The sequence below is a fragment of the Spea bombifrons genome, chromosome 6 (assembly GCF_027358695.1).
Source record: "Spea bombifrons isolate aSpeBom1 chromosome 6, aSpeBom1.2.pri, whole genome shotgun sequence".
NCBI lineage: Eukaryota > Metazoa > Chordata > Amphibia > Anura > Pelobatidae > Spea > Spea bombifrons.
This window is the reverse complement of record NC_071092.1, coordinates 14,551,144-14,572,153: the sequence shown is the minus strand read 5'-3', so window position 1 is coordinate 14,572,153 and position 21,010 is coordinate 14,551,144. Positions and strand designations below refer to the sequence as shown.

At 37.9% G+C, this 21,010-nt stretch overlaps 1 protein-coding gene across 2 annotated transcripts; it reads right to left on the bottom strand.

The window, feature by feature from the left end:
- Positions 1-11,566: 11,566 nt before the first annotated feature.
- Positions 11,567-15,367, bottom strand: LOC128500221 (coiled-coil domain-containing protein 190-like). Of its 2 annotated transcripts, none has more exons than XM_053469305.1 (4): positions 15,083-15,367; positions 12,743-12,970; positions 12,468-12,576; positions 11,567-12,210 (listed from the first exon to the last, which is right to left on the bottom strand). In XM_053469305.1, exons 2-4 carry the CDS (start codon positions 12,930-12,932, stop codon positions 11,640-11,642), a joined length of 870 nt encoding a protein of 289 aa, XP_053325280.1. In that variant the 5' UTR covers positions 12,933-12,970; positions 15,083-15,367; the 3' UTR covers positions 11,567-11,639. The 2 variants fall into 2 exon arrangements, with proteins under 2 accessions (XP_053325280.1, XP_053325281.1); XM_053469306.1 differs by having other exon boundaries at positions 12,743-12,942.
- Between the last annotated feature and the right edge of the window lie 5,643 nt (positions 15,368-21,010).

Here is a 21,010-nt window from a genome sequence, read left to right as displayed (position 1 = left end):
TTAAAGGTTTATGTTGATGTTGTTTTTATCAAATTTTTATTCCCCCCAAAGAGCAGACCTCAAGCATATTTTATGCTAATATAATTAGTATTCAGATGTTTCTAGAACCTACAGAATAACAAATCACTTTATTAGGAAAATAAAGGTGCTAAAGCATATTTAATAAATCATGAAATACTGTTCATTACAAGCAAATGAATGCCTTATTAAATTCTCAACACATCCTGAAACAATGAACTTTCAAAATTAATTTGAAACTAGTAGTATGCAAGTGGATGAGTGGTACATGGAGTATGCTGTGAAAAGATTTACCATACCATACATCGAGAACCTGGGACAAGAACTGTTCAATGTTAATGTATCTGTATGATTGGAAATTCATGTGATTCAAAATAGTTTTTAATCTAACTGTCAAGATTCCAAACATGCAAAACAAATTGAATTGCCTGCCAGTATCTCTAGCCAAAGATCATCGAGTACGTGAGGTGTGGCAACCAGACTAGGATTTGGGCACAGACATTTAATCAAATCAGCCAATAGATACAAAGCCGGGGAAGATTCTGTGAAAGTGACCAGTGGGGGAAAGGATTCACGTTTTCAATTTAACAGACAGGGTTTTGGGAGATGGGGGGGTAAACATTATGTACGGACAGTGCTATGAACACTATTTGCCAGATTGGGTTAAATAGAGAGCCTAGAGATTTCCAAGAGAAGAGAACTTCCATGTCTTTCCAATGTTTCAAAAGATCCACATGGTTACATAGTTACATAGGCTGAAAAAAAACATGCGTCCATCAAGTTCAGCCTTTCCTATATCTGTTAATTTGTTGCTGTTGATCCAAAAGAAGGCAAAAAAACCCGGTTTCGCTCTTTCCAATTTTGCACTAACCAGGGAAAAAATTCCTTCTTGACCCCAAAATGGCAGTCAGATTTCTCCTTGGATCAATAAGCTATTTCCCCATAATTAAAGATTATATCCCTGAATATTATGTTTTTCCAGGTATCCATCCAGTTGCAGTTTAAACGTCTGTACAGACTCCGAAAAAACTACCTCTGCAGGCAGAGAATTCCACATCCTTATTGTCCTTACTGTAAAAAAACCCTTTCCTCTGCTTTAGTCTAAATCTCCTTTCTTCCCATCTGAACGCATGACCACGTGTCCTGTGCATAGTCCTGTTTATGAACAGATTTCCACACAATGGTTTGTATTGGCCCTGAATATATTTATATAATGCTATCATGTCCCCTCTGAGGCGACGTTTCTCTAAACTAAACAGATTTAAATTAGTTAACCTTTCTTCATAACTATAGTGCTCCATTCCTTTTATTAATTTTGTAGCCCGCCTCTGCACCCTTTCTAGTGCTATGGTATATTTGCTTTGTGCAGTCCCAAAGTTCCTAATGTTAAGGTCTACATTTTAAAACTGTTTAGGCTCATCCTCTATCATTACCCTTGGCAGGGGCATGTCTCACTTTAAGTTGAGGGTTTTTTCTCTAAAAAGGGAATCTGTATAAGGGAAATTTTCCCTAAATTCTTAATTTTCTTTATTGTCAAAAAGAGAATTTGTAGTAAGTTACACAGATGTCCGTACAGAGCACCAGACATACATAATACATGGTACATTGTGATGAAATTACCTGAATTACGATGTTATTGCAGTTTGTACCTCTGTAAAATGAAGCTTTAATTGGTACAAAACAGAGATAAAAACAGAAAAGTACAAACCAATAAAAGAAAAAAAACTAAACTGGAGAGTAGTGTGGTGTTAAAATTACGTTATCATAATAGTAATTATTATAGCTTTACGTATCATGCATCCAAATTACCCAGAAAATGGAGTGGTCCAATATAAGCAGCTTAATCGATAATTAGACCTTTAGATCAAAATTATTGTAAAGGGGTAGTAGTTGTACCCATAATACGTTTGAACCTTGGTGAAGCTAAAAATACCTGCTATGGAAGACACTTTAACCCATTCTTATACGAGAGTCCTTTTGAGGACATAATGTCCAAGCGTCATTAGGAGAGGATTTTGCTAACTTCCAGAACTTAGGAACGGTGGCCCTCGCTGCATTAATAAGATTGTGAGAGACCTCTAATATTTCATGAAAGATAATGAAGTGTAATTAAGTAACACTAACTCGAGAGATTCTCCTGAATGGCCAAAAGTATTTTCTTCCAAAACTGACGTACTAGAGGACACGACCACCAAATATGCTCGTAAGAACCCAAAGCTGCACCACAACGCCAACACTGAAGTGGTACCTGGGGGAGAAAACTATGAAGGTCAACAGGAATGTTATACCAGTGAGATAGCAACTTAAAGGCCCTTTCATGTACCTTACTAGACATAGCACCTTTGTGAGTTTTTAAGCTCAAGGTTTAGTAAGTTTTAGTAGTTGGTTGAACAGCAATAAGATTGGAGTATAACCTAGACAGAAGATGCTCGGTCTCTGTTGCCTCCGCACAAAATTGCTCAAAGACCGTAAGAGGTAAATCAAGCTAATGAGTGAGGCCACAAAAGGTTTAAGTTGTTGGAAAAAAAAAAAAAGGTCAGTTGTGGAGGTGTCGGAGCTGTGTGGATTAGCTCAGAAATGGCTTCAGAATTTTCCCCAAATTCTTCACCTGTAAGCACGTTTTATCGTTTTCTGTGGAGGACCACAGACAGAGCCTTAGTGTGCGGCGAGTGAGGCACTTACCTCTGCCACACATGAGGGGTGTGCCCAATGAGCAGCTGCAGGATCGGTTGGCACACCTCTCAACTTTCACCCCCAGCGAATTTGGATGCCGGGGCCTGGAGGTTGAGAGGTGTGTGCTACTGTGCATGTGCAGTAGTGCTTACCCCTCAAGTTCTGCCTCCGGCTTCCCGTTTCACCGGGGGAGAAAGTTGAGAGGTATGCCAACCGGTTCACCGGGACAGGGATAAGCTCACTGTGCATGATGATGTACGGTTGTGCGTATGTGTCTGGTATGTCAGACACCAGAGAATGCTATCAGGACTGCAGGATTGCGGTCTTGAATCCCGCTGTCCTGCCAAGCTCTACCTCTGTCTCTAAAAGTGGAAGAGGGGGAAATTGGGGCTGTCCTGCACAAAGCAGTACAGTTGGGAGGCATGGGGAGATCACAGATCTCCCTCTAAATGGCCCAACATTAAGGGAGCAGGAGTTCTGTGGCAAAGGTAAGGTCTGAAGGCACAGACACAGACCTGACATTTCTATGATAAGAAATAAGGGGAGGAAGAGAAGAAGGAAAATGTAGAAAGAGAACGGTAAGAGGTGAGGAGAAAAGGAGGGGGTAGGCAGTGAATATGTGTGTGTGTATGGGCAGGTGTGTAAGTGCAGCATATATGTGTGTGTGGGCAGGCGTGTGTTGGGACATTGTATGTATATGTGTGTAAGTGCAGTGTATATGTATGTAAATGGGCATTTGTGTGTTAAAAAATATTATGTACATGCTGCCAGAGAAAAGCAATGCCCAAAACCTTCTGCCCTATACTTTAATTAAATATAGGAGTTTTAGTAGAGACACTGCTATTTAAGAAAAACTGTTATACATATGATAAGCATCTCACACATTTTACACATACTGTAATATATGTCCATATTCCTGGCATACGAAAAACGTAACCCATGTTTCTAGTTGTCTCGGGGGCCATTTATGGTCAATAACCTCAGAGTTCCTCATGGTAACTCAAGAACAATGTTACCAGTTTTGTTGGTATTCTGGAATTTTGCTGTGAAGTTTGTTCCGGTATATTAGCTACTACCATATATGTTTCTGCAACACCAGTCAACATCAACGGTTCATTGGAAGATACATCTATTAGGAGATGAACAATTATTTTCACTAAAGACCCCAATCCTTAATCGATATTAGCACCTACAATTAAAAATGATATCAATATATCTGATTTTCACGCTTGGTTAAATAGGAATTAAGATATAGGTCTTGTTTTGAATGAAAAACCTGCCCAGATATTTATAAGGTATGTCATAATCTCTGTTCAAAGATTACTGGTGAAACATATTACCGTATTTCCCCATGTATAAGACGCACCTTAATTTTGGGGCCCGAAATTTGAAAAAAAAAATGTATTACATAGTTATTGAACTCAAGTTTTATTTATCATAAAATTCATACTCATCATCCTCATCACTCCCATCCATTAACTGCCCCTAAATTAACCCTAAACACCCCATTAACCATAACTGCCCCTAAATTACCCCCCACCTCCCCTAACTTTCAGCAGCCCAAATATTAATGTTATACTGACTGTTAGATGAGTTGCTGGGCCATGTGGATGCTATAAGAAAAGGGGTGGGGCCACTCGTCAGTGTGACTCTAGGGAGGGACTGTTAATCAGGAAGGGGCGGGGCCAATTGTCAGTGTGACTGCAGGGAGGGACTGGGAAGTAGTAACTGCAATCTACAACCACTGTATAAGACGCACCTAGGTTTTAGACCCAAAATTTTTCGAAAAAAAGTCTTATACATGGAGAAGTACAGAACATTGCATTACCTTTATTAATTACATTATTAACATATTTACTTTATCTTTTAGAATGCCTCTGTGACTTGACATACATTGGTAGGAAAAAATAGCCTTTAACATGTATTTATGAATACATGAGAAATATCAAATTGGGCCTTCCCCAAACTGTTTCCACAAAGTTGGAAGCATAGCATTGTCCAAAATGTCTTGGTATGCTGAAACATTCAGATTTTCCTTCACTGTAAGTAAAGGGCCCAACCCCGGAAAAACAGCCCCATACCATTATCCCTCCTATCCAATTAAAGTATAAGAGGCAACAGCTAAGTCATCTACGCCTAGAAGCTTTGGCATTTTGGCAAGCGTGATTCGTCACTCCACAGGACACATTTCCACTGCTCCAGAGTCCAGTGACGGCGTGCTTTACACCATTCACACACTTGGCATTGAAGGCAAAAGGGGGTCCAACCCGGTACTAGCAAAGTGTACCCAATAAAGTGGCCAGTCAGTGTATATAGCTCCCCACCCAAACATCATTTGAAACTTGATGAAGGGTGAAAACAAAGACTGTTTATTGAATTACACACACTTATACACATAGACGTCGTTGAACTATAATACCCTCCACTCCCCTATCCAACCCAAAGTAAACATTCCGGGTGTCTGCTGGTGCCCCTATTCTCAGCCCATGCTGTGAAAGATACTGGTGTACAAAAAAACTGCTCCCCCATGTCCCCATAATGGGGCAACCCCAAACCCTGTATGTCCCCGGATGTCTCTTACTATTGCCTCTCGCCCCCAAATCTCTTACTGATTGGAGGCTTTATGGTGAAGGGACAACAGCTTAATGTTTTAGTGGACCACAGCTGGTTCACAATCTGCCCGAGAGTTCCAGAGGAATCCTACTGTCCTCTGGTCAGGTGTAAGTGGCGGTGTTCCACAACTCCCAACACCGCCAGCAGGTGGAGAAAAATTGCAGGAAATAGGAATAGGGACAGTCTCATAACAGCTTTTCTTTCTCTCTAAATCTGTCTACAGAAAAGAAGATAGAAGAAATAAGACAGAAGAACAAGCAAAGAAGCGGAGCTGTGGAAAAGGAGACAGATGCAGGAAAGCAGTCATCAGAGAAGGTAAGGTGACATTGACAGACAACACGAGAGGGTGTTAGAGAGAGTGAGTGTAACTTCGGAGCTCTCTGCTTTATTTTTATTTGTTGCGTTGGGGGTCACTCCTCATCTTCAGACATTTGTATGATTTAAAGAAATTGGCAAATTTCATTAAAAATTATATTAGTACAAATCCATCTGCAATAGTCTATTGATCAGGTGAACATCAATCACAGGGATCACATGCAATAAATTATTATTCAGTGTTCTGTGAACACAGAGTTCTTAGCACCCTCCCTCTCTCTTACTGAGACACTTTGATCTTCTGCCAGAGAGAGATAGATACTGTATCCCTAAAAATAAAGTAATAAATACAATGTAATAAAAGCAAGAAAATTGTAATCCTTTATTTCATTTTAAACAGTAAACAAAGGGTTAAGTCTCAAAAGAAAGCCCTCTCTGTCCCTAAAAATACCCACTTTATTACCCCCATATAGTATAAGTGTGTGTGACAGTGACAGAGAGAGTGTAAGTGTGCATATGAATGTGTTTTGGGGGGGTCATCTTATAAACTAGCAAATACAGTGTATTTAGCGATATTTAAACATTTTATGTGACCCACCAGACAGCCCAACGCCGCCATACAGTTCTATGGCCAGCAATGCCCACCTGAAAAAGAGTCACTGTTTTGGTGATCCCAAGTGAGCGGCATCAATCTTGGCTACCAATGGAGAGCTCAGGGTCCGAAGACGTTATGATCCAAAAAGCGACGTGATCCGACGATGGGACCCTGAGCAACTACGTCGGAAACATCCCTGGGAACAGTCAGTGCAGTAGTCGAGCCAGAGTTCGATAGCCGCGACTGGGTAAACCCTGGTCCTAAAGATTGGTAATAAAACCAGGGTTCCCAAGCGTGCTCTCTGTAACCACCACCGAGTGTTGCCCACCACAAGCTTAATCTGTCCTTAAAAGAGCGACGTGGTGGGGCAAAGGGCATCTGTAGAGACACTGTTCCAATTGTCGGCGGGCATCCCCATGGTTCCTAGCCACCGCACAGTTCCATTAATTCACGCCTTTCAGCTTCTAGTGCAGCTGTTCCTCAGCAATGGAAACCCATTTCATGACGCTCCCAATCCACAGTGCTTGTGCTGATGTTGGTTCTAGAGGCAGTTTGAAACTCATTGATTGTATTAATATTATTAATATTTCTTGTGTCAGTTTGTGGGTTTTGGCTACCTAGCGAATGGCTAGAAATACTACAATAATCAAGCTATTCAAAAGCAGGAAGTAAATACTCAGCACACAAATCATTCTCAAGGAAATAATACTTTTTTGTTAACATTTATTTTGAAGATGCCCGTATTCACAAATGCATACATATAAGTTTTGTATACAACATTAGCTATAATACATTGAAATATTGGAGTAGGTCTTGAGACAATGGCTTTTATTGTCCTTTTATAGTAGATTTGAATATATATGTTAATGATAGTTTACAGTTGCTGCTATCACAATGATTATAGTAAGAATAATTGCTGACCAACATATTACGGACAAGGGGTAATAATGCCGACAGATAGTTCTTCCATTCAAGATGGGACAGGTGCATAGAACACACTTAAAGTGGTCTGGACATGCCAATAAGGAGGTGGTAGTGGGTATGTGCTTATCCCTGGTTTGAGAGTATGCTTGCCAATGACCTCCTGCCACTGAAAAGACATCTTGTCCTCCCGTTTGTACAGCGTCTGAATTTTCATATAGAACTGGGTATACCTGCACAGTCAGCTCATTGCAGGAAGAACAAAGTGGGGCCAACATATTCTTCTCCCCAAGCTAAAAAAAATTCAAAAGTCGTTTTATAGTTGTAAATATGTCTTGGTACTGAAAGCTTGTCTTTATCAGTAATTTATATCAGGAAAGCAATGACATGAACATTTAAATTGTCACCGTGTAAAGAGTGCACCAGCAACCAACTTGAACAATGAACAATGCACTAGCACAATGTTTATATAATGTATCATACCTGCATTGGACTCTTTCATCTACACTTTGTGAAAGTGGTATACTTTAACTGGGTATAAACTGGAATCTGTCAGGTTCACAAATCCCTGCAGCTGTAGTGAACGGAGCTCTAGCAGATCATCTGGGACACCAAAGACTTATCCGGCACTGCTCAAGTAGCAGCGTCTTAAATGCAAACTTTTTTTTAATTATTATTATTTTTTTTTTAATTTTAATTCTTACTACTCTGTAATTATACTCCAAGAAGTTTTTATACCTATAGTACACTGTAAAAGTTTTAAAACACCCATCTTTTTAATGGCATGCATAACATTTAAAAGTGACCAGGCGTCACATTTAATAGGATAACAAAACCAGGTTCAAATAGAGCTTGACTATGAGAATACAGAGAGTTTACCCTGTACTTGAGTACAAGTAGTGTTTTAAGACCAGTTATTATTTTGTTACTTTATGTCAAAAACATTCACCCAGTACAATAGAGGTCCTCTGCTGTCATTAATAAACATCACTATGCCAGGAGCTCTAAACTTTGTAGCTTACCAATGTGTACTTCAACTACCATTTGGAATAATAAAAATCGAAATGAGCTCAAGAAAACAATTTGTTTACCCTTCCATAGAGGTCCGCTGATTCATTTGGCACATAACTCCCCTGGACACCTGAAAGGTATAATAATATATAAAAAACTGTCTTTTTAGTATTACAGTGTATTTTTGTAATTTCCTTTATGATAATGTTGGTTCACCAATCCTTGTATTTTACACTAATAACATGAGAAGCATTTAAGTAAGTCTGTTGTCTGTGTCAGCTGTTTCAGGGCTCCTTAATCCATTATTTGGATTATATATACGCACACAGTCATGTGAAAAAGAAAGTACACCCACTTTGAATTCTATGGTTTTACATATTAGGACATAATAACAATCATTTTTTTCTTAGCATGACTAAAAATTAGGTAAATACAACCTCAGATGAACAACAAAAACACATGACCTATTATGTGTCATGATTTATAAAAAAATAAAATAAAGCCAAAGTGGAGATGCCATGTGTGAAAACCTACAGTAATTGCACCTTTACAGCTTCAGTATGAATTTAGATGCTAAGTAGTAGACGCGTGCTGCTAATCAAATGCATCTCCTCACACCTACTTCAGCTACTAGGTGCTGGCTAGGTAGTTCTCCATAACCTAAACGGGTTGGTCAGGGAGATCAGGGATCTCCTTTGTAACCAACCCCATGAGCAGTGCACCAGGAAGCCTGATTGTGAGGAGAGGTCTAGGTCTTTTTTTATTATTATTTATATAAAATATATTTCCTACCTGTGTACAAGGAAGCTGTTTCACAGGTAGAGAGGAAGAAAGGTAGTGCATAAAATGGGCTTGGATATTATTAGGCTGGGGTACTGCCAAGTCCCACCTCTTGTGCTAATGAATAGATGAACAGTCTTTTTTTAAATCAAAATTCTGGAACAATTAATGTAATTTTAGCATTAACTTAAACAAAAACAATGTAGATATGGTTGCAGCATAATTGTCACACATTAATAATCCTAACCAGGGCAGATGAAATGTATACCCAAAATATTTTTTCTCAAATTCAATAACATATTATTTATGAACTGCAATTGAGGTTTGTAATTTTTGACTTGCAACGTCTTACACACCAAAGCACACAAAAAAGGGAAGTAAGGTGTTAATGATCTACTGCTTTCCTTACCTGTTTGTTTGTAGGTCAGGTTCTGCTGTATATTTCTCAGAAGATCATTGTGTGTCTTTGACATGCCATTGCTCTGGAAGTTTAGTTCTGATCCAAATCTTCCTACATTTACTTTATTTATCCAGTGATGTGGGATTCCTAGCAATCTTTCATTTGCTTTGTTCAGGTTATTTGAATTTGTAGAGCAATTTACAAAGCAGTTCCTTGTTCCAGCAAGTGGGTTCTCTTTAATCAGTACTGGCCCATTTCTATGCTCACCTCTTGTGGTCACAGTTTGATGTTGACTCTCTTTCTTCTGTATGCCTTGACACAATGTTTTGCTCATATGTCTTTCATCAGGAGAATAATGTCCCACAGCTTCCTGTTCAGATACGGTGTGTTCTATCAATGGAGCTATTTTGTTAGTCTGTGTAAACATTGCTTTCAATCAGGTCACATTTCAGATTCCATTTATTTATATTTTTAAGCTGAATTAAACGGGGGAAGGCAATGCTCTCTTGCTCTCTGTTTTTGTGTTTCCAAAGCTTGCTGTATCTATGTATGAGCAGCTAATTAATGTTTGATGAGATCTCATTTAACTCCTACATTACAGAAGTAGTGAAGTATACCTGTTGCATGCCTCCTTCAAGGATTTCAATTTATTTTGTCCTTGTGTTACAAAGTGTTTTGTAACACACACTGTGTGTGAAATGTCATTGTACTCTTGAAGGGTTTGGGCAATTATGTGTTGTTTTTTTGAAGCTACCGTAGACATAACTAGGCTAGGGCAAAGGGGTCTTATTCACTAGTGGGAGTTTACAGGATATTTTTGGACTCTTAGGTTCAATATTCTGCATAAAGGGCCAACTCTGGTATGCTTCCCTAGCTAGGCTGTGCAGGCCCTGCCTAATGCATAATTCAATGTGTTAGTAGACTTTAAAGGAATCTCACTGAGCCGAGAATCACTATGTGCAATGCCAAGCATCAGTTGGAGTGGTGTAAAGCACACTGGAATAGTGCACTCTCTGGAGTAATAAATAATGCATCACTATCTGGAAGTCTGATGGTTGATTCTGGGGTTGTTTACTTGCCATAGTGCTTACTGTATAGTTTGGTAGAGCAGTTTTGAAGGGTATGGGCTAGGCCCCTTAGTTCCAGTGGAGGATAATGTTAATGCAATAGCATACAAAGACATTTTAGACAAACGTATGCTTCCAACTTTGAGGCACAAGTTTAGAGAAGACTATTTCATGCACCAGCATGACTGTGTCCCTGTGCACAAAACAAGGGCCATTGACAGGACATGGTTTTTTGAGTCTGGTGGGGGCTTGAGGAAGAAAGCCCAGTCAAGGAGAGGTCATCGGATGTCACGATGGGGTATAAAGTGCATGAGAGGGGGGCTGGTGTCTTTTTTTGTATTTAAATATAATTTAAGGGCCATATTCACCTTATCTGAAGTCAAATTCTATGTTTCTATGTCTAGGTGAATGCGTGTTGGACATTGCTGGACATTTGGCTTCAATACTATGCTGTTCAAAACATGATATATTAGCTCAAGTGACAGGAACAAGTGCAAATGCTTGTATTAATTTTAAAAAATACAGGACACTAGTGCCTTTCTGTTGCTTTATTGATAACTAGCATGATATTTTCAGTGAAAGAAGCAATTTAATACATGCACAATAAAGAATTAAAATTCTACTAAAATGTACATTACACTGGTTGTATAGTTACATTATTATAACATAGTTATTTTTAGTATACATAACATTATCTGAACTATATGTATGGGAGTATCCTCAGCTGTTTTCTTGTTCCCCCATTCTTACTTTCATGTTTATTGTGAGGTGGAGCTCAGGATGGCATTTGTTGGTGATCTAATGAGAACGCAGACTCCTGTGCTGTGTTATGATGTCAGGAATTGGTACCATGAGCCTATAGCACCACATATAGAAGATTGGTAAGAAACATCTGTGTGGATGAAGTTACCAGTTTAAAACAAGTTGCATAGGTAATAACGGTTTGTACTCCCTGTACAGTCACAGCTGCAGTTCTAGCAAATTATGCTTCTGCCCCCATGCCATATATTATCTTGACCTATAAATGTCCCGAAAGCTTCTAAATATTCCTTATTGTGATATATATGCTTTTGATTTTTTCCGTTTACTGCATTACTGTATGAAACCTAGAAGTATTGTTGCTAAATCAGGAATGTGTCCACATAAGAAGCAAATGCATGAGATTAACTGTTAAGTTACTATAATGTGCTATTGAAATATATAAAATTTACATTTTTTTATTTTATTTAATTTTGTTAAGCACATTTTAATTTTTATTTGTATCATTATCCTTATTATGATCCTTCTGGAATACCTCGTGCACACTGAGCTCCTTCTCTGAGTCCAGTTTGTGTCTGTGTCGAATATACCTTGCCTTTTTAGCTTCCTTGAGAGAAACCATCAAATCGGGCATTGTATGGAGTGTCCGGAGACCTCCATCAGGTGCAAATGTTTCTTCATCAAAGATGTACTTTTCTTTGAAAAGGGAACCCCGTCTTGACTTTGATGGTGGTGCATTGAAATATGCTGATTTTGGAATTGTTTCTTGAGTTGAAGATTTAATAGTTAAGCCTTTTGTTTTGTCATTGAATTCTGATGAATTTTGAACTTCATTAATGGATCCAGAAATACTCAGTCTTTTTGCCATAGCATTTTCTACATCTGTTACATTGATATCAGACTCTGGAGGTTCAGCTGTTGGCCCTTGGACAGATGGGGATGACTGCAGGTTATCCTTTCTGCTTACTCCATCCATGAAGTCATTTATTCGCATTTGAAGAGTCATGGATGAGCCAGATGCCACCACTATTCCTTCTGGAGTAGATACTGTGTTTTTGCTTGTAGTGAAAACAAGTGAATATTGTTAGGTATTATTATTTAATGATAGTATGGAACATTCACTTATCAGGATATAAATAAAACACAAAAGAACAGACTGTTCCACCCTGTTTATTGACAAATTCCAGTCCAAAAATTATCAGAAATAAAAAGAAAAGGAAGAATGGGAGAAGAGGCAAGACTGATTAAAACTGTCTACAGAAACAAGCCCCCATATAAAAGTTTAGGAATTACATGCAAGTAAATTACACTTTACCTTTCATTCTTGTCATGTCTGGAAAGTTTTCCTCTGCCCCCAGAATTAGGTGGATATAATGGAGATTTTCCAGGGGGTACACATTTGGTAGTTTTGTTCTTAGCCGTAGCTGCAATTGAAAATTATTTTATAGTACCATACAGTGGAGTGCAGGAAATAATAACTTGTTCTGGTAACGCCAGTTACCTAACACTGTTCTGGTAGATTAACTTTTTTTAAATGATTACCGAAAACAGATAGTTTGTATTTTTCGTATTGGTTATTCATATTCATACCTTGTTTCATCTTGACAAGATCCATTTGGAGTCTTTTCTGCTCCTTGGTCATATTGTTGACATGATAAAGTTGGGCTTCTTCTATCTCATTGAGCCCATGGTTAAGTCGGACTGCTGCTCTTCTGGCATCTCGTCTCTCAGTCTCCCACTGCTTGTCTGCATTGTTACCAAGATGTCTGGAGCGCTGCATCCTTAAGTCTCTGTGGACCGGCACCTAATGTAGGATGACTATAAATATAGCACAATATTTCACTAAATAACAATACATATAAGTGGCAGCACTACATGTTTCATTGGCCCTGAAATGAAGGCTAAATGTGAGTTTCATATTATTAAAAGATATTACACATTGACAGTGTGACTCTGGGTTGTTCTTAAAAATCCAAATTATTTTGAAAAAAACTGTATTCTATATTATACTTCCGATATTGATAACTCCCTTTTATGGGAGATGGCTTACTAGAAGCTAAATTGTCAGCTCAGTACAAATACACATTTTCCTAACCTTAAACAGATGCACTCACTGAAGTCATATACCGCCACCTGTGAACTCCAAAAATGTGATTAACCTAGTATAGCTGCATGTATGTTTTCCTAAGAACTGATACTGAAAGTCTTAATGACTATGATGATAAATCATCTTTTCCTTACTACAACACAATAACATACGGTAGTACCTATGGGTTGTTGTCCCTGGTGATCTAATAGGAAGCAAGCATATCTGTGGTTCTATTAGCATTGATAACCCTGCACATTACAAGGAGCCCCTACAGCAAGATATTCATGATATTGAACATGCTTAAACAAATCCCAACAGTCATGATCATGAAATGTGGCTAGAGACCAGAGAGTACTGAAATGCCATTGGCACAATATGACAGAATGTCACATCTATACTATATATTTTAGCATATCTGCATAGGAAATATCCAGATTTCAGTTGTGGAAAATGTGCCTGCCAGATTAGACATTTAAACATTAGACCACTATTAGAGACACTCCAACCATTATATGCACTTGAATGATGACTGAGATAATATGATCTTGGGCCGCTAAGGAAATGTTACTGTCTTTACTATTTAAATTGAACCTGTTACGTTTTATTACTACTCAATGGCTTTATATTTTTTTCTGTAATTGTGTAACTCTCAATTAACTCATTATATGGACAAGTTCAGGCGGAGTTAAGAGGGTTTTATATTCCCAGACATTAGAACCTTTGTTAAAAGCTGTGGAACCTGAAAAGGAATAAAGACCAAAGACTGTGTAATCATGGCGGTAGCATGACAACAGAAAACATTACCTCTTGCTTTGATCACTAAGGAATAACTGATATTTACAGTGAGTTTGAGGTATGTCAATGAGTCTGAGGCACATGTCTATGCTGCCTGTTAATTATATATTTATACCGATAACTTCGATGACTGCACTTTGTAGGTAACAACAAAACTTCAGAAGCAACCAGATAAGCTTCCCAACTGCATTAAACAAGATGTAAGCTACAACAATATGTTTAAGTAATCGTTATGAATTCTGTGCCAGCTAAAATAATAATTAACTGTCTATATATTCCGTGTTAAACACACAATTTATAAACTAAAGAAAACACAGAATACTCCATACTCCCTGACATAAAAACCTAAAAATAATGTGCATTATGTGTCTGTGTTATTGTAAATTTGCACAAGATTATTGTAATAGTTGATATTTGTCAAACAAAGTGGAAAGCCTCCTGTGTGTAGATAGTATGTTTGTTGAACTAAGCTCATAATTATAATTATAATTATAATATACAGGAGTATATAAAAGCATAGCAATATTAAATGTATTTTTCATGAGGTAAATTGTTTTAATAACACCTATTTTAGATGTTATGTAAGGAAGTTTTACTTTTTACTGAATGGGTGGTAGATAAGTGGAACAGTCTACTGGCAGAAGCAGTAGAGGCTAATACAGTAGAGGAATTTAAACATGCATGGGATAGGTTAAGGTTTACGTCTTTACAGCAGGGAAAACAGGCAGACTAGATGGACCAAATGGTTCTTATCTGCTATCAAATTCTATGATTCTATTTGTTGTGCTAGAACTAGAAAAAAAAATGGGTCCCAATCTTGGCTTCTGCTAGCAAAACTCACAGTAACGTTTGTTCCTTTTAAGCTCATATGTCACTAAATAAATTATGTATTAAAAAAAGAAATATATATTTATTAAAACTTTGTATGCAACAGGGAAAGATCCATTATTTCATTTTCTCTGTCCATTATATTATTTTTCAACAATTAACTTTAACATATACAAAAATTTGCAAGTTATTTAAATACTTACCGCAACACTACTTACCGGAAAGTTTATTTTCTCTTCTGAGTAACTTTGATTTGTTTCGTTGATTTCAAGGGCCTATAAGATTGCCTCCTGAATAAAGAAGCAAGATTTTTGGTTCAGAGTGCGATAAGAAGCAAGGACTCTTATTATATTCTCAAAGATGGATAGATTGATTCCATTTAGTGAAATTAATCTATAATGCCCAGTCTGTTATAAAGTGTGTTAATCCGGCATTGAAGATATAGCTGTAAAAAGTGTGATGTGCAGTTTAAAGCCCTGAAAAAGTGAGAAGCATTTCCCAGCACTGCGGAGCATTCCTGGCTAAATATCTTATTGACAGACCAAGAGTACCTTGCACAATGCACACTGCATTGAGTTGCTTCTGTGTACAGTGGGAGCTGATTGGAGATTCTATAGTTACCGCAAAAGCAACAATAAAATGCAAATACTCTTTTAGATAATGTAAGTTACTGGAACAGTATTGTTATAAGCCAAGCTTTGTTTCTAAACTATAATAAGGAAGTGACAAATCAGTATCAGGTGACCATAACAGAAATAACTTTAATTTAATCCATTCTTTATCAGTCAGTGTATATTGAAAGGTGCTGTTCCACTTGTGACAAAACACTGATCGCTCTAGTAAATTAAAGGGGCATTCCAGCCATCGTATGTATAGCTGAGTGGTCCCTGTTACAAATGCATAAAGGCACAGCATATGCATTATACCCCCTTCAGATCCTACGCTTGTGATTGGCCAAACACATCTCATGCTTGCTAAAGTGCATGTGTGTTATACCCACCACTAACCTGCCAATGGCGATTGTAATATTTTAATACGCATTATTCAACCTGTTAAAAACCTAAATTCAAAGTAGTTTAATATGTGGCGCTGCATATCTATATATCTATATTTATAGCTATCGGTTTATTCTTTAGGGACATTTTAACGGTAGCAACCTATCAGTGCCTGCTTTTGTGCCAGGTGCCATATATGTTTTCCCAGCAAAAGAAAAAAGACATATATTTACATACACTAATTCAAAGTATAAGCAAATCTCTTAAGAAGCATGCACTGCAACCTATCTTTACACTTACCTTATCACTAATGTATTTCAGACCATACCACAGAAAAGCACCACTATTCCCTCTGTATATGCAATTTTCAACACATTTATTCTTTTTCAGTGTGTGATAAAATATGCAATAATAAATCTTCTATTCATAGTTTTCACCACTCAGACCTCAAACAGAATTATAAATACCTAATTTATAAAGACATAATTAAAATGTATAAAACCAATGTAAAACATTCATATGGTTATAGTTATTAAAATGTTGCTTTTAAATAATTTAACATTATACATTTTTAACCCCCAATATACTAATATACATAATCATAAAAACATTTAGGCATAACACAATTTATATAACTCAACAAAGTTAGCTACATTAAATTCTTACTGTAAAAATACATTTACAAGATAAATATGAATGAATGTGTATGTAGACATGTATGTTGGCATGAATGTATATGAGCGTGAAGGTCTACATCTAAGTGTATGTGACCATGAATGTCTATGTTAAAAAGTTTTTGTGTGTGAGCATGTATCTGTAACTAACATGAAATGGAGTCAGTGTTAGAATGAGTGTGTTAGTGAGTATGAGTAAGTGTATGTGTAAGCATGCGTATGTGTGTTAGCATGTGTCTGGAAGTGTATGTTTGTTGTGTTTCTGTGTGAGTATGAAGGTTTATATATATGTGGTGTGAGAGGTACCGTGTGTTAGTATGAGTAAGAGTATGTGTAAGCATGTGTATGTGTGTTAGCATGTGTACATTTGTGTAAGTGTGTTTATATACAATATGTGTGCCAGAGTGTATGTTGGGGGGGCAAGCGGGAAAGAGAGCACAGACAAGTTGTTTGGGGACACTGACAAGCTGGGGGTAAAGGTGGCACATTGGCATTGAGTGGCACTGATAAGTAGGGCTGCAACTAACGATTATTTTAATAATCGATTAGTTGGCCGATTATTTAAAATAATGTAATAAAAAACTTACAATTTATACTTTCATCTCTTTATCACAATGGCATTTCTCTATTCACCTTCTTATTATACTGACATAATAATAAAAGCTACAAGAACCCAAACACAGTGTTTCTCAAACTAGGTTTTAATACAAAGTTATTAGTAAATATTAATTCATATGTTAACTATTTTTCATATTTAATAAAAAACTATGAGAAAAAAAGCCTTGTTTATATTTTCTTTTATTTACCAAACTGCCCCCAGTTATGCACATCTGACCCCCAGCTTGCCACTCTGCCCCCAGATATGCCTTATACCTCCTATATGCCAGAGATTCCACTCCTATATTCCAGATATGTCTTATGCCCCCCCGATATGCCTAGTATCGATATCCCTATACCCCCTATATGCCTTATAACTTCCAATATGCCACTCACCCTATTTATGCCTTATACCTCCCTATATGCCACTGTGCACCCTGATATGCCACTCCGCCCCTCATAAATGCCCTGCACCAACGTGAAATTCATTATACTCCCTGATTCACCACTCTGCCTCCCCAGATATGCCACTCTGAAATTCATTATACCCCCCATACACCACTCTACCTCCCCCTATACACCACTCTAACTCCCCCAGATATGCCACTTTGCCTCCCTGAAATTCATTATACCCCCCATACACCACTATAACTCACCCATACACCAATCTGCCTCCTCTCCCCTCCCATACACCACTCTGCCTCCTCCCATACTCCACTTTGCCTCCTCCCCATTCACCACTCTGCCTCCTCCCCCCTCCCATACACCACTCTGCCTCTCTCCCCCTCCCATACATCACTCTGCCTCTCTCCCCCCTCCCATACATTACTCTGCCTCTCTCCATCCTCCCATACATCACTCTAGCTCCCACCCCCCTCCCATACATCACTCTGCCTCTCTCCCCCCTCCCATACACCACTCTGCTCCTGTCAGCAACGGAGGTTCACAAGACACCAGGGTGTCAGGTAGAGAGGCAGAGTGGTGGTGTGGGAGGGGGAGGAGACAGGGTGGTGTATGGGAGGGTGGCTCCCATACACCACTCTGCCTCCTCCCCCTCCCATACACCGCTCTGCCTCCTCCCCCCTCCCATACACCACTCTGCCTCTCTCCCGACTCCCTGGTGTTTTTTGAACCGCCGTTGCTGACAGGCACTTTCACTGCAGCTTCATAGAAGCCCCAGCGGAAGTAAAGGGGAGTAACGGAGGCTGTCTGTGCGCATCGCGCTGCATCGTAGAAACCCGAGCGGAAGTGGAGGGGAGAAACGGAAGTTGTCTGTGCGGCTGACAGTGAAGGGAATCCAGGTCCCCTGCAGCGTTGCGGGGGATCTGGACTCTAGTGTTATAATCCGATCTGTGTTTGAGGTCGGATTATATAAATGCTCTGGAAAAAAAATATTTTTATAATCGATAAAAATCGATTATTATTGATTTTATCGATTAGTTGTTGCAGCCCTGTTGCAGTCCGTGACATATTGCTTGGTGAAGTTGAGGGCCCCAGGAAAATGTTTGCACCCTGGCCCTATGGCTTCTAGTTCCGCCCCTGCTACTGGTCCTATCCCCTAAGGTCCCGTTAGCCTAGCATACACCGGCCCCAGAAAAAAAAAAAAAAAAAATGTGGTTCCTACAGGTTGTATTTCTCAAGGAGAGATTAAAAATTGTCACATTTTGTCACAAGTCCTCTTGTTTTTTGAGAAAAACCAAAAGGTTATCAACAACTTCATGTAACGGGGAGGAATAACTTAATAGGGAGAAATAGGGATGTAGAACTTCTCCATCCTAGGGACCCAAGTACCAAATAATTGGATTTACAGCTGCACCAAGCGATCCTTAAGGCTACCCAGAGTAAAACTGTAAATACACTCCAAACACACCTTTCACTCTGTCACTATTTATACTGATCTGTCTAAATGCCAGTTCTTTTTGTCTTACCTTTTGAATGTATGTACTGTAAGCCATGCCACAAATAGCTGGAGCTGTATAAATAATATTATATTATGTATTAATTTTGTATAATACACACACCACTGAACTGCTAAATAATATGTCTATTGAACCATATTGTTTTGTATACACTCCGCATAGATTATTATTATTATTAGTTGTTGGGATGTATCATGTTCCTAAACACATGTTTAGTATGCTTTGTATATACTTTGTGTATACATTCCCATAGGAATAGTTAAATACTACATAACAGAGCAAAGGGTTAAGGAACACAGTCTGAAACGTTATATGCCTGTAGCTGCCATGAAAGAAATACTTCCCTGGATCTATTTTAGCACAGGACTACCCTTTCTGCAGATCAGATACAGTATGTGTGGGAACATTGTCAATTGACTCTGTAACCTCTCAAAGACCCCTACCGCTTTTTTATAAATGACATTCGTTTTCGGTGCTGAATTTTATTTTATTTTTAATGAAATACCCTATTCACTTATACTGTATACGAATTTGGAGGTCTTGCTACAATGCCTAAAGTAGCATAAAAGTATTTCAAGTATTCCACCTCTGAGATGGTCGAATTAAGGTTATTGGGATGTCATTGTAACAGAATTTATATAAAGTTACAGTGCATAATCAGAACGCGTGGGTTAAGAAAATCCAGTGTGTACTTAGATACAGAAAGGTCACACATATGCATGTAGATATCAGTTCAAATCAAAAGCAAAGCAAACAATCTACTACTAGCTACTGAATAACCATCTGCTGCATATTACATGTTTGGAGCACACCTGCGTCTTTTTAAAACTGGAATGTTAATTGCATTGACATAGCAACAGCCTGTATAGTTTTAAGTAGTTTTTATTCATCTCGTTTATCACTAACAATAGTAATTATATAGTTGATCGTGTTTGAGCTTAAAATCTGCAACGGATAATAAATACTTGAAAAGCCACTTAATTTCAAACCCCTTCTAGGGACTGAACTGTGCATTACAAAGTTACTAAATAACATTTTTAAGCTTTGAAGGGAGAGTTTAAATGCGCATTCTTCAAAATAAATAAATAAAACACCTGACCTAGAAGTTTTAGCCTATGCATTAGATAATTATTTTGGCAAGGTGAACATGCTGTTACCTAAAGAAGTGCAAATCTTCATAAATTCTAGTAGCCTGGAGTCATCTCATTTAAAAATCTTGGCTACAAATATTCATATAGTGCTCAATAGGTGTACATTTTTAATGGTTCCTGAACAGTTCTTTGGTTCCTAACGCTTAAAACACCATGAGTTAATCCTAGACTTTCATAGCTGTGAATCCCACTTTGCTTTGATAGTTATTACATACATGAATAAAAGTGTAAACATATTTTCACAAAAAAGGAAAAACATTTGTATTGTAGAATTAGTTATATACTAGTTATACAATCTACTAATGAGTTTACCAAGTTAATTATTATAAACGTATGTGTGGAATCATTCTGAAGTCATGATTGTCAACCCCAGCACCATCTAAGCTTTATAACCAAAAGTATGTGGACATCCTATAGTTTTATGTTACTATGGCCAATACTGCATATAAAGAAGTATCAATCTTGATGCATAAAGATTGGATGTTTAAGTTAGTAGACAAAAATAGTGGCTCTCCAGGGACCTAATTAATGAACCTTTTTACACAAAAATTTTGAGAAACAAGTTGATATTTAATTTTAAGGAAGACTTAAATTTGATTCAAGACAAAGATTATGACACCACCACTAACCTGGATTTGAGAAGGATTTTACATTTTACTTGTGAGTCTATAATAATTATTCTAGACTTCACTTTATATTAGGTACACTATATGACCAAAAGTATGTGAACAACCCTCTTAATTATTGAGCTTAAATGTTTCATGAACACCCATCACTAACAGGTGTTTAAAGTCAAGCACATATGCAGCC

Coding starts and splice junctions, on each gene's coding strand:
- LOC128500221 (XM_053469305.1), bottom strand. CDS start 12,932: ATGCAGCGCTCCAGACATCTTGGTAACAATGCAGACAAGCAGTGGGAG. Junction 12,577..12,742: donor TCTTGTCAAGATGAAACAAG/GTATGAATATGA, acceptor TTTCAATTGCAG/CTACGGCTAAGAACAAAACT. Junction 12,211..12,467: donor AGACATGACAAGAATGAAAG/GTAAAGTGTAAT, acceptor TTTCACTACAAG/CAAAAACACAGTATCTACTC.